The 13,142-nt window shown below is 37.5% G+C and overlaps 2 protein-coding genes across 3 annotated transcripts; both read right to left on the reverse strand.

Annotated features, from left to right (window-relative positions):
* Nucleotides 1-118: 118 nt before the first annotated feature.
* On the reverse strand, nt 119-3,333 carry LOC121646205 (high affinity immunoglobulin epsilon receptor subunit alpha-like). Its single transcript, XM_041995094.1, has 5 exons — nt 3,262-3,333; nt 3,133-3,168; nt 2,616-2,906; nt 2,183-2,455; nt 119-965 (listed from the first exon to the last, which is right to left on the reverse strand). The coding sequence occupies exons 1-5, from the start codon at nt 3,293-3,295 to the stop codon at nt 673-675; spliced, it is 927 nt and encodes a 308-aa protein (XP_041851028.1). The 5' UTR covers nt 3,296-3,333; the 3' UTR covers nt 119-672.
* A 1,328-nt stretch (nt 3,334-4,661) lies between these two features.
* rabgef1l (RAB guanine nucleotide exchange factor (GEF) 1, like) lies at nt 4,662-10,871 on the reverse strand. Of its 2 annotated transcripts, none has more exons than XM_041995091.1 (9): nt 10,740-10,871; nt 9,908-10,096; nt 9,566-9,738; nt 9,087-9,265; nt 8,543-8,624; nt 8,316-8,445; nt 8,138-8,229; nt 7,788-8,044; nt 4,662-6,787 (listed from the first exon to the last, which is right to left on the reverse strand). In XM_041995091.1, the coding sequence occupies exons 2-9, from the start codon at nt 10,075-10,077 to the stop codon at nt 6,356-6,358; spliced, it is 1,515 nt and encodes a 504-aa protein (XP_041851025.1). In that variant the 5' UTR covers nt 10,078-10,096; nt 10,740-10,871; the 3' UTR covers nt 4,662-6,355. The 2 variants fall into 2 exon arrangements, with proteins under 2 accessions (XP_041851025.1, XP_041851026.1); XM_041995092.1 differs by having other exon boundaries at nt 9,908-10,121; nt 10,740-10,869.
* Nucleotides 10,872-13,142: the final 2,271 nt, after the last annotated feature.

Raw genomic sequence — 13,142 nt, forward strand, 5'->3', positions numbered from 1 at the left:
ATAGTGTTGCAAAAAGAAATTGTGTTAATTGAGAATAAAGCCCAGCAGTAGACGACTGAGTGCTTTATTTGATGAAATAAACAATAAAATACAAAAACAAACAAACAAACAAACAAAAAAACAAAAAACAAAAAAACATGGCATTAGGTGTTTATACTTTATTTACCCTTTAAGTTTCACATGGACAACTCCAATGAAATTGATGTATGATATTTTGAAGATTTAATGTTATGCAGCAAAATACTGTCAAGGTTAATATCAGAAAGCAAAGCCACAAATTATCAGTCTAATTCAGTGTTATCATTCTCTGTAATTTATAATAACTTCACACACAGTGGACAGAGTCTGGAGAGACCTCAGGTCTGTCACCAGTCATCCACATGGACCCCACTAGCTCATCCCACTTTGGAGACAGCTAATGGGGATCCTTTGAACAATAAACAACAATAAACAATCCACATAAACTCCAGGCTATAGAGTTACACTGAGGTGAAACACTAGCGTGCAGATAGCGTACTGTTTCATATTGGTGGTGCTCTAAGGAAAGGGTGGTCTCCTCTGTATGCTGAATAAAAGGAAAGTTGCAGTGAAGGCTGAACAACTGTTGGCTGAGCTGTAGGAGGCAGGAATTGGTCTAGGGATGACTTTGGAGAAGTGAAAGGCAACAAGTATTTAGGATGAGGACATGAAAGTGGTTTTATTAAGACTTTTGGGCTCACTCCACCTTGAGAGACCCAACTGTGGCACTCTGGCCCTGCAGCTGTACTGCCCCGAAATCCGTTTAACCAGCTCATGGTTTTCTGATGTTGAGACACCCAGCTGGCCATTATCCTTGTAGAAATAATAGTTTATCTGAGGGGCAGGAGCACGAGCGTTGTACTGCACATGGCAAATGAGCTTCATTTCATTATTTCCGATCAGGTTACTGCTGACATCAATCTCCAACTGTGGCTGAGACAGAACCTCTGAGACAGAAAAGATGACAGAGTAACAGAAAAGAAAACATTATTGGCATGTTGGAAACATAATTTCCAGAGAGCAACATAAAAAAAACAACTGTGAGAGTTTCTGTGGTAACAATTTAACACTTTAGGAGAAATACTTATTTCCCCTTTTCCCCCTGAAAATGAGATGAGAACCATTAGAACCATTAAAATATCTGAACAGTAAAGACTCACTTTTTTCCATCTTTCCTTTCTTCCCTGTTTTAAAGTTTAACCTTAAATACCAAAAAGTTGGACACGTGTAAAATGAAATAAAAGAACTAAATTATTTGCAAATCTCAAATACCAATATTTTACTCGCAATAGAACATTTAAAATATATATTAAATGTTGAAGGCTCATCTTGAATTTGATGGCGGAAATGCTTCTGAAAAAAGTTGTGACGGGGGGGCAGTAAAAGGCTGGCTGTACAGTAGGATGTATTGAGGAGAAACAGCAGAATGAAAATGTTGCAAGTAATTAGGTTAATTAGCAACAGGACAATAACATGATTAGGTATAAAAAGAGCACCTTAGAGAGACAGAGTCTCTCAACTTGCAAACTTCCCATGCAACTTTGCAAAACTTGCAAAGACTGGAAATGGCCACTACTGAAAGTCAATATTGGCTGTCTCTGATCTCTGTACCCTTGAGCATTGCATTAAAACAGGGATGATTGTGCCATGAAAATCCCTGCATTGGCTCAAAAAACAACTTCTAGAAATCAGTCTGTGAACAAAGATCAATGTGTCATCCACAAATGCAGGTTAGAATTAGTTTAGGAAATCACAGCTGTTGCTTCCTCCATAGTAAAGGGGGACGGGCCCATGTGGCTTGTTATTGGCACTGTGATCTATAATGGTATGGTGGGGCATTAGTGTGTTTGGAACAAGCAACTTTTACACTCGGAAAGTCATGCTGATGCTTCAAGGTATATTCAGGTTTTAGAGGAACATACATTCCCATCTGGATGTTGTCTTTTTAAATAGAGGTTCTGCATATTTGAGCAGGTCAATGCTAAACCACATACAACATATATCATGAAAACATGGCTTTGTAGCAGAAAAGTCCAGTTTAGCATCTCCTTTAGAGTTAGGATAATAAATAAATTATATGCTGGACTATTTTTGGCCAGTTGCAATTGTGTTCACAACCATAAATCTTAATGCTCATCACAGGCAACTCAGTGTACAAACTCACCTAAGATATGCACAGGAGTGTCAACTGAGATCACAGAAAGTGTTTGTCCTCTTATGTCAAAGGAGGCCCTACATGAGTACGTTCCTTTGTTGTCAAGGGTCACGTTGGTCAAGTAGAAATGTGGGTTTGAACCACTTAGTCTCATTACTTCAGTTCCATCTTTGTACAAGATTGTCTCGTGGATGGGTAGGTTATCTCGGAGGTGACATGTCAACTTCAATCTGTCTCCAACTAGAGCCGGGTGGGGTGAAGCTTGCAGGATAGCCCACCCTCCTGAAGGAAGATTACAGAGAAAAATGGTCAATGGCTGCTTGTTTCATAGTCCAGTGGCCAAAAGGCATACATCAGATCAGCAAGAATCCAGTGTTTTCCCATTTCAAGTGTTAATCAGAAACAAAGATGCCTGACATACAAAAACAAAAAAAGAGCTTACCATCCACGTTGATCTCCACTGGCAGACTTCGCTGGGTATGTATGGGTCCCACGACTGATTGCCTTTCCCCATGGCAGGAATATTTCCCACTCTCTTTAACATTGATATTCCACAGAATGAGGGTATCCCCAGTCTGTGCAAGCTTCTCAGATCCCCTGAACCACAGGAAACTCCAGTCAGAACTGTATGTAACAGGAACACTGCATCTCAGCTGCACCGTCTCACCAGAGAAGATCCTCAGATTACCCAAAACCATCTTGACATTGGCCCGAAATGAGGTCACAGAAACATCTAGAGACATACACATATATGGGTTATCAAGGAGGAATATAAAAAAATGAACAAAACTATTTTTGATGTTTATGAATGTGAATGCTGAACTCTTTGATTTTGTAATTTTGATCACAAATTTGTAATCTGTACAGCTTAAATATTCATCTTCAATTAAAACCGATGCAGCAAAAAAAAAAAAAAAAAAAAAAAAAAAAAAATTAACTTAAGTGTATTTATTACATACCCTGAGGTAATACAAGAAGTGCTAGCGATGAAAGACCTGCAACAGAAAGTAATTTAGAGATTATTGCACATAGTATCAATTACATCAAATTGTACTAAAATGAGATAATGAATGAAAAAACGAACTTACCAAGAAGGTAAATGACTGTTTTCATTGTGCCCATTCTGCTTGTGAGAAACAGAAACAACTGGGAAATCTTTATTTCTCATTAAAGGGAAGTGAAAATATTTTTCTTGCTAAACTTTGACACATTAGACAGGATATCCCCTTTCCAAAAATGTTGGGCCATCAATTCTAACATTATTTTCATTGTAAACTCAAGAATGTTGAAATAGTGTATATTTTAAATAGATATGGCTTTCTTTAAAGTTTAAAATAAGGATAAGCTGCATTTCTTTATTATCAACTTTTAAAAAGAGTAATTTTTATAAATTTGACATTTCTTATATTATAATACTGATCCAGTAATCTGTTTTCATCCTCTCGTAAATTATTTTTCATAGTTTCTCAATCTTGTTTCCTACATCCCCTCAGAGATACATCTCAATCATACACCACACAAAAACCTTTTGTATGTCAGAATACACATAAAATGCACTATAACCTTAAGCAGAACCAAACTGGACATGCATGCGTACGACTAGTCAGTGTTTATGTACCTATTGCACAATGTGATGTTCTCTAACCTAACCCCATCCCTCCCCCACCCCGCCCCGCCCCAACCCAAACTAAATGTTCGGGTTGAGGGACAGCTTGCATCTAGACAGTCCTCTTCATCATACTGTTCACATTTTGAACAATGCGGCACCTAAAACATGACAAGCTCTTGAAACATTGAAATTTTTATGTTGTGGTGTATCCACCACTGTTAACTTGTTTAAAATGTTTTAGGTTAAATATCATGCAGTTATAATTTAATTTTACTTAAATGCCCTATATACACAATGTGATATCAATCAATGACATTTTACGTGAATTTTACACAAAACTGAATGTCTTGACCTTTCTGTGAGCAGTGTAGAGATTTCATGAGAAAAGGAAACTAAAAAAGTAAACCCTTCATAGGAACTGGTTAGGCTGAAACATGCCCACACCCAATGAGAAAAAATTTGCATGAAGTAGAAACAAAGCTTACAATGTAGGAATAGGACTTTTTTAAGAAGCATATTTTAAACACATTTGCTTTTAAGTGGCAAGTTTTTATGGCTTAAATACAGTATAGGATAGTGTTAATAGTTGCATGTTGTCATGCTAATAAAAACTATACTAACAATGAAATTTAAAAAAGTTAAATATCTAACTTCTATACACAACTACCTAATCATGACTAAAGCAGCTATTTTTATGTGCTTATATTTGCATCAATTTAAGTTGTCTTACATTAAAGTATCTAATCTGTTAAACTTATCAAACTATTCCTTCCAGTCTAAGTATGAGATAAAAAAAACATTCTCTTTCAGACGTTTTAATCTTGCCTTGCCAGATCTTGATCAGTGGAATCGTGACACAATGAAGTTCAACTACACAAGTCCAAGTGCATCATTCATCTTTATTATTCATCGTAAACCTCCAGATCAAATTATACCAATACTTTTTCAATAAGTTACATTTTAAATAAAAGACAGAATTGAGTTGTATCGAGTTCATTTCTCCAATGGGAGACAAAAACAAGCCAATAATGTAACAAAGATGTTTTAAAATACCTGATAAATAACTTCTGCATACAGTGCAACAAAAGGTTGTTCAAGCTACAGGTGAATTTGTATTAAAACCCTTTCAACAAACAAAAAATTAACTTTACTTACCCACTGACAATATTTTGGGTAATAACAATTTACCTCCAGCATAACACACACACACACACACACACACACAAAACCCCCTTGCTTCATTATAAGATTGCCAGAATAATCAGGTTTCACCAGTTAATCTTCATCTTTTCAACTTGTAAAAACATGACTTTAGTCTGGATGAGATTTAAAGAAAAGTCCTTAAAAACAAATATGCCTCTTCACAAGCAACTGGAGCCTTGGAAGTAAGATTTATGCCTTTTTTGTGTGGTCTATTTAATTCAGCAAGAGCACAAAGGATACTAATATGATTGACCTAAAATTGTTTGTGTAGTAGACGTGCTACTAAAAAATATTCTTCACCACTGTAAATATTACAGGTTTATGTCATCCAGAAGAACAGACATCTTCATAAAAAAATAAAACGAGATCTGTATATCCAGCTTATGACTAGGATTACAACAATATCTGTACGCACATCTGGAGGACTTCTTGATTTATCAACATTAGCTGAATAAATGCATGCAACATACATGCACATTCACCATACACTCACACAAACTTTCTCTCCGGCTACTTCTCCATTAGACCGGGAAATACACTCTAAAAACAGCACAAATCATGAGCATAAGCTGAAGCTTAATTTTAGTGAGGGAAAGTCCAGTTCTACTTAATTCATATTTCCCAATTTTATGCTGTGTCTGTTTTTTATCCTCTAAAAACATAATCAAAAGGCGATTTCTGTTAATCTTTTAGATCTTTCTTGCCAGTAAAGTTCCTCATGCCAACTTAGACCTATGACTGTAATTACACCCAATCATCAATCCTAAATGTAACAATGATAAAAATAAAAATAAGCAGTGAGGTACTGAAGATGCCGTTGTGACAAACTGTGTCTTGGAAGAGCTTAGAGTGGAGTTACTGTTTTCCTTTGCAATCAAAAGGAGCCACATTTGATGGTCAGCGCATGATGCTGCTTCCTGGATGTTGAAATAAACCCTCATGTTGCCACATATTAAAGAAATAGTTCAACAAAATCTTAAGATTGCAGTTATTTGCTTTATCATGTGGAATTTGATGGTAAAATCACGCCACCTCATAGACTGTAGGTGAAATATTAACAGGCAAAAGATGGTCTGTTTAGCTACACATTAAGGTGGATATTCAAGTCAAACAGACTAATTTGTTTCATCCACAGGTGAGAAAATTCACCTATAACCTTCTCTATAGCTTAATAATATGAAGCAAGATGTCAGTTGTAGCTTCAGTTTTGGTACCAAACTAAAACAAGACATAACATAGTGATGAGAAAGTTTTAGACGGAGAGGATGGTTGGAAATGGGTTCCAGATCAAGAAGCTGCTGTCAAGTTTAACAGCAGGAAAAAGAAGAAGCATGGAGTAAAGCTTACACGGTAGAACAGAAATGTTCATTTCAGCCGGCAAATACTTGAGGTTGCAGCGGTGGGGGCAGTAGCTCGTTCTCAACGTTATCAGAGTCTATTGCTGATGATGCTGCAGATGTTGTCCCACTAGCTGTGGCTGCAGCAGGGTTTTGTGTCTCTGCTGGAAAGCTTTCCAGAACACTCTGCACCTTCTGCTCCACTTCATCTGTCCAGTCGATGAGGTCACTCTCCAGCTGGCGAGCCTTCTCTATGACGAGCTCCTGTCTTTTGCCGAGCCCAGTTAACAGGTCCAGACGTTTGTGGACCTGAGTGAGAGCTGCACTGCCTGGGGAGCAGGAAGAAGCACCAGCAGATGGTGGCCAATTGGGGGATGCTTGACCCGACATGTAGAGTTCAAACTCCTCAGAGCTAAGGTTCAGAGATTGGCCATCCAGCTTCTCGATAAAGGCGACAGCACAGCACTGCGGAGAGGGGACATGAAAGGTAACAAAGAGAAAATCTTACTTCTGAATATCAACAGATCTAGCCTAACTGCCTAGACTCACACCAAATTATTTTAATGTAGTGTGACCCTTCGCCTTTAGTTTAGGGTTCTGTTGACCTTCCAGACTATGAAAAACATGATGTGGTAAACACGATCAACTCAACAATAAAATTAAAAATAAAAACATTAATTGTCTGATCAGAAGTCAAATGATAATATCAAATACTTTCAATATAAAACAAATGATGGGGCACACTGAAGTATAACTTTTCCTAAAATGTTGGGTTGCCAGCTGATAAAACAAAGGCAATGATTTGTACATTAACTAAGTCTCATAATTCTGAAACTTAAAATGGTAATAAAAAAAATCTTGAAACAAGCTCATTTTATTCACTTATAGCAGCAGATGATGGGCATGTTTAATGCTGTTTTGCATTAAATTTTAAAGAAGCTTTAAACAACTGAAAAATATTTCTCATTCTGGTTTAATACAAGAATTCAGCTGCTAAAACCATCTGAGATCTACCTCGTAAAAAAAACCAGTCCGAACGGTAGCATGTTGCTCCAAACCTGTGCATGTCATTAACAGTGCCTTCACAGATGTAAATGTTATCTTTGCCACATGACTAATACACCTCCATACCATCACAATGCTGGCTTTTTAACTGTGGGCTGATTATACAGGAGGTGCCCCTTGTCTTTAAACTAGAGGATACAGCATCTGTGATTTCTAAAAAGAATCTAACATGTTTGTCCGCCCCCCAGAACAGTGTTCCACTTCCTAAACTCACTAAAATAAACGGACTAATGCAACAGACCTTTATGTATTTTATGATGCTACATTTTTAGTTCCAACTGCTTTAAAGAAATGCTAAATGAATTTATAGTAACTGCAGAATATTTAGTTGGTGGTGCAGGTTAGCAATGCCTACACTGACTGACCACATAAACCAAAGGAAAAGTAGTCTTTTTCTCACCAGGTTAGTGAAGTAATACCCATCCTCGCCAGTCATGAGTCTGCTGGGGTTGCAGAAACGGGTGATGTACTGGATGTTGGAGTGCAGCCGTGGAGGGTTTGCTTTCAGTACAATATAAATGAGTGTGGGGAGAAAATCATCTGCAGACGCAGCTTCTTTCTTGCTCACTTTGATGGCATTGAAGATGTGCTTGCTGCAACGAGTTATGCAGGCCAACTTGTCCTTGGGCACACGCTTTGAATCCATTTCAATCACATCTGAAAAATTGCAGAGATGTGAACACTAGAATAATGAGGTTTCAGTGATGTACTGTCATGGTCTTCTGAAAAATAACCCCGCATAAGACTCACCAGTGATTGCTTTGACTACACTATCAGAGACTTCTGGGATCTCCTCATCTACAGGAACACACAGCATCTCAATAGTGACCCAGTGCAAATCTCTGAAACAAAACCAAATCAGAATAATCTAACATCTTTCAGCTTCTTTTTATACCAGATTTAAATATTATATCTCTGGTTTGCAAACCTGATTCTCTTCTGAATGGCCAGATCTTTCTTCTCATCATCTGTGGTTTCAGGACAAAAGGCCTCTTTGTAGAGACGAGTCATCATGTACTTCTCTACTTCATCCATGACACCCTCTACTTGATCTGAACCTAAAAATTCCAAAGGACAAAGGTGTACAATTACCAGGTGTCATATGTTGTTAGTGATTGTAGCTGAAGCTTCATGAGCATAACAGTGAATCAGTACCTTTGAACTGAGTCTGAAGGCGGTCTGAGAGGTTTTGGTAGAAGTCCTGCACACACTCAGATAGGTCATCAGCTCCCATTTCCTGAACACGGGATCAAAATAAATCATTCTGATTTAATATAACTGGAATGCAACTAAAATTAGGCCAAATATAGAAATACGGCTACATCAGTAGCATTAGACTTTAAAGGGATGAATAGATTATATGTATCAAACAGGATTAAAAAAATCTGCAATGACTGAGGACATACACTTATCAATCTTTCCGTAAAAAAACAACTTTGTTTTTTGTTGGAGGTAGCAATGTGACAGTTAACAATTAAAAAGCTTTACAGATTTTATAAAAAGATTTTTTTCTCGCATTTAAGCTGACTTATATTGAAGCTTTGACTTGCATTGCACAACAGACAAGTGGGTTGGTCCAATAAATCAATAAAAATCACTGCTTTCAGTGCTGTCTGATTTTCAGTATAAACAAAGTCTAAAATTAATCGGGACTAAAGTAGAAGTGGTGTGTTAGCAAGTTGACTAACTGATAACTCACCCGCTTATACACCATGCTCTCAGTAAAAGCCCGACACTGCTTGAATATTTCTCTTCCAGACTTCAAAGGTTTGAGAAAATCAATAAAGTCTCGTGTCGCATGGTCACTGTCCAAAGAGGAGTGTCGGCTTGCTGAGGAGCTGGGACTTGGGCTGGACTGGGTGTCAAAAGAAGTAGCATCTGGAAGACGACATTTAATGATACTTTCAGAAAAGCAGATGAAAACTTTTAGTACTTTAAAAAAAAAAGAAGAAGAAAAAAAAAAGAAAAACAACAAACAAACATAAGATGAGCAGTATTTCTAGCAGATACCAACACCCAAAAAAACAGTGGGCATTCTGTTAAACATTACTTGTTTCTGGCCTTTATTCTATTTTTATTCATGTTTAGGGTTACGATTATTTTTTTTTATAAAGTTTCTAGGTGTATAATGTACCAAATTCTTTGTTGGAACAGGGTTGTATGTGCCAGATTATGTACCTTTTTTTGGTGGTGTTTTTGAGGACGGAGTGAAAAACTTTGTTACAGTGTTGACTTTGCTGGACTTTTCCTTTGTCTTTCTTTCTTCAAACTTGCAGAAAGGTGTGATTGTAGGTTGTGATTGGGTCCTCTGGTGTCTGCTTGCATATGCTTCCTCTTCCTCTCTCTGCAGCCTGGGGAAAAATATATACAAAAACAAAACAAAGGAAAAAGAAACAGAACAAGCAAAACAGTTTTTAGATGTCCAAACTCAAGTCGACAACAATAATATATAAGAGATCAAACAGCTGCAGCATATGACACTCATAATTCTTCCAAAGATGTCACAAATAGCCAGCAAACCTCTCAGCAAGAGCCCAGTCTTCTTGAATCTGCTTTTGCTTCTCTCGCTGATTTTCTTCTCGCCAACACTTTGAGCACAGGCCTCGCCAGCCTGTGTTGCCATAAAAACCACATCCTTTCTTGCAGAGCAGCTCTGATTGGTCCAAATGGAACCCTCGGCGCTGACTCATCGTTCTTTAAATTTAAGGACTGGAGGTGGACAGGAGACGGGAAACTTTTAAAGAGCGAATACAATCAGCAACTTTTTGCAAAACTTAATTTAAACATTTGTTCGGTTTAAAATAATGACAACAGGATAGCTACTGAACTATCAAATTAGCTAGTAATAATAGCAAATTACGTTCGACACAATTGATTGCCGAATTAATTCAAGCCTAAACTTTACAGGGGGTTGTCAAGGGCTTTAATGTTACAGTAGTTCAAGATACTAAAAACGTTAAATGACAGCACTAACGCATTAATGGATTAATTATGGATGGCAATTAGCTGGACAAGGGTTAAAATAATGAGTTTAACTATCATGAGCTAAGTTAGCATTAGCTAGCAAATAATCATAATACCTCTACAGATATTGGTTGTCCTATAGTGACACATGCTCTTTATAATTTCTGACAAACCACAATAATGTTAGAGATTGGTGTTCGTTCTGCAAAATGTTTGTCATACTTAAAAACGATAAATTCATAAGCTAATCAACAGCTACTCAATATAACCAGTGTTACCTAAGCTTATTACAGAGCTAGCCTAGCTAGCTAACTAGCTAGATTATCGTCACATTGATGAATATGCTATCCATTGGCTGTATGGATTTGTGAATGATATGCTAACATACAAGCTTATTCGTATCAAAACGTAATCGGGGAAGGTTGTCGTCGCTCCCTCTTCTGCCTGCTGGACATTTAAATTGGTCCACCAGATTTGCCGTTTTGGCTGTCAAGTATTTCTTCTTCGCTGGACCCCCTCACCAGTAGGATATAAAATGGACTACGGCTTTGTCGCCACCTAGTGTTAATTATAATATTGCTTTTCATAAAGCGTATGTTCAATATCGATTACCTAACACAAAAATATTTATTTATGAATTAATTAAAAACAAAAAAAAAAAACAAAACGCAGTTATAGACATACTTAAAAGCAGTAAATAAAAACATAAGAAGGTCAACGGATTATTTTATCAAATGATTGGTTCAGAAGCACATTTTTGGTGAAGTATCTTTTTCTTTGTGGGGGTTGGATGTGTGTGTGAGAGAAAGAAAGAGAGTAGGTGTGTGCTTAAATGGTTATTTTACATTATATTTAATATGTAAACATTGTTTCTTTTTTATTGTGTAAAGCACTTCTACTCCTGTATGAAAAATGCTTTATAAATTAAATTTGTTTTGATTTGAATAATGGGCAGAGGTTCACCAATCTGTGGCAAACTGCTTCCAAAAATGGTGAAACAGTTTCAGAAAAAAAATTCCTCAATTCAGGGAAATTCTCATATCAGGGAAATATTCCTAATTTCCCTGATCTAATAGCTTGAGGCAATTGAGATGGCAGCGCCCTAACCTGCTGTATATGAGTCCAATCAGAGTTCCCCTCCAGCCCTTCACACCAGCCACGCCGATCACTGGCATAAAATGTACAAGCACCCACAAATCAACATCCACACAATCCAGATCATTCACTCCCTTGTCATCACTTCCTGTGATCTTGTTCTATGCATGGGGACTTTGTGGGCTGTAGCTGTTACAATGAAAGTAGATCCAAAAACCTTACACACAACCATACACACACAAAACAACCTCTCCTGTACGTCCACTCATGACTCAGTGCATGTGTTTGTCATCAATCCTCCTTCATGACTTAATTTTCCTTTGTGGCTACGCTGCTCTCATGTGCTTTTGGCAGTTGTACGGAGGCCTGACAGGGCCATTTAATCATTCTAGAAATGGGAATTTGGCGTCCTCTGTTGTTTCCTCAGAACACTTCAGTTGCGGACAACAAGGAAAACTATCTCAGTTTGTAAGGGGACGGGATAATATAAGTTTTTACTTCCTCTCTCTCCTTTTCAGATATGTAAGTAGAATATGCAATTTCACTTGTGGTTGCTTTTTAAAAAATTATCATTTTACATATTTTTTTTTATTTTTATTTATGTCGGTCCATTAATAAATGATTATTACATGATTGAAATAAATTAGCTAACTAATAACTAAGGTCAAACCTGAATACTCATCATCTTTGAGTAAGGTGGCCCTGAATTAAAAGCAGGCGTGATTCTCTACTGGAAACCACAACATGGGCTCAGGGGTGCTGCCACAAATCCCTGTCTGTGTGTTACGTCCTCGTTTGTCTAGGGGTGTGAGGACGGAACATAAAGTGAGTCGGACACCGGATGAAATAAAAAGTCCACAATTTATTTGCCACAATTTAACCTCAACAGGTTGACAAAACAAATAAATATGATCCAAAATGCTGACTATCCAAAAACAACCAAAATATAATACAAACCAAACGAACTAAAGGTGTCCCTTGATGGGTTAATAATTACTTTTACTACTTACAAAACTGAACCAAGCAGAAAGTGTCCCTTAAAGGATTAACAATTACAATCTGCTATAATCAAAACAAAACTAAAAATGTCCCAAATAACGGGGTACACGCACGCAGGCGGTTTATAAAACAAAAACCAAATCAAAATGCCTTTTCACCTCAAACAGGTACGCCAATCCAAACTCAGAACGTAAAATAGACTTTAAGAGTACAATGTCAACACTCACTATGAAATTCCTCAGTACAAGACACGAAGTCACTCCCTGTAAGCATCTGTTTCACTGTCCAGCTGCAAACTGCGTCCTACTGGCCACAGCCGCCCCGATTACAGGTCACATACAGGACATTACTGTCATGGTGTGGGCCAATCCGTGAGTGGAGGAGCAGAGACCCATCTGTTAATCTCAATCAGACCGGCTCAGTCCTCCATCCGTCTCTCCCACTGGGCAGCCGTCGGCCGTCACACTGTGTTTGCAGTTCACTGTGTAATCTACAAGTTTAAGTTCTATAACGCAAAGAAGAGGCCATATGAAAGCACGATTCAGAAATGCCACAATTGTCACTTGGCTAAAGCTGATTTAAAATAGTTTAAGGCAAAGTGAAAAACTTTTCTCAATCCAGGTGTTTTAAGATAGTTATAAAAAAAAGAGGAGATGCGACACAATGGTAAACAATGTTCTACTCCATTTTTTGACAT

Source organism: Melanotaenia boesemani, chromosome 9, assembly GCF_017639745.1.
Source record: "Melanotaenia boesemani isolate fMelBoe1 chromosome 9, fMelBoe1.pri, whole genome shotgun sequence".
NCBI lineage: Eukaryota > Metazoa > Chordata > Actinopteri > Atheriniformes > Melanotaeniidae > Melanotaenia > Melanotaenia boesemani.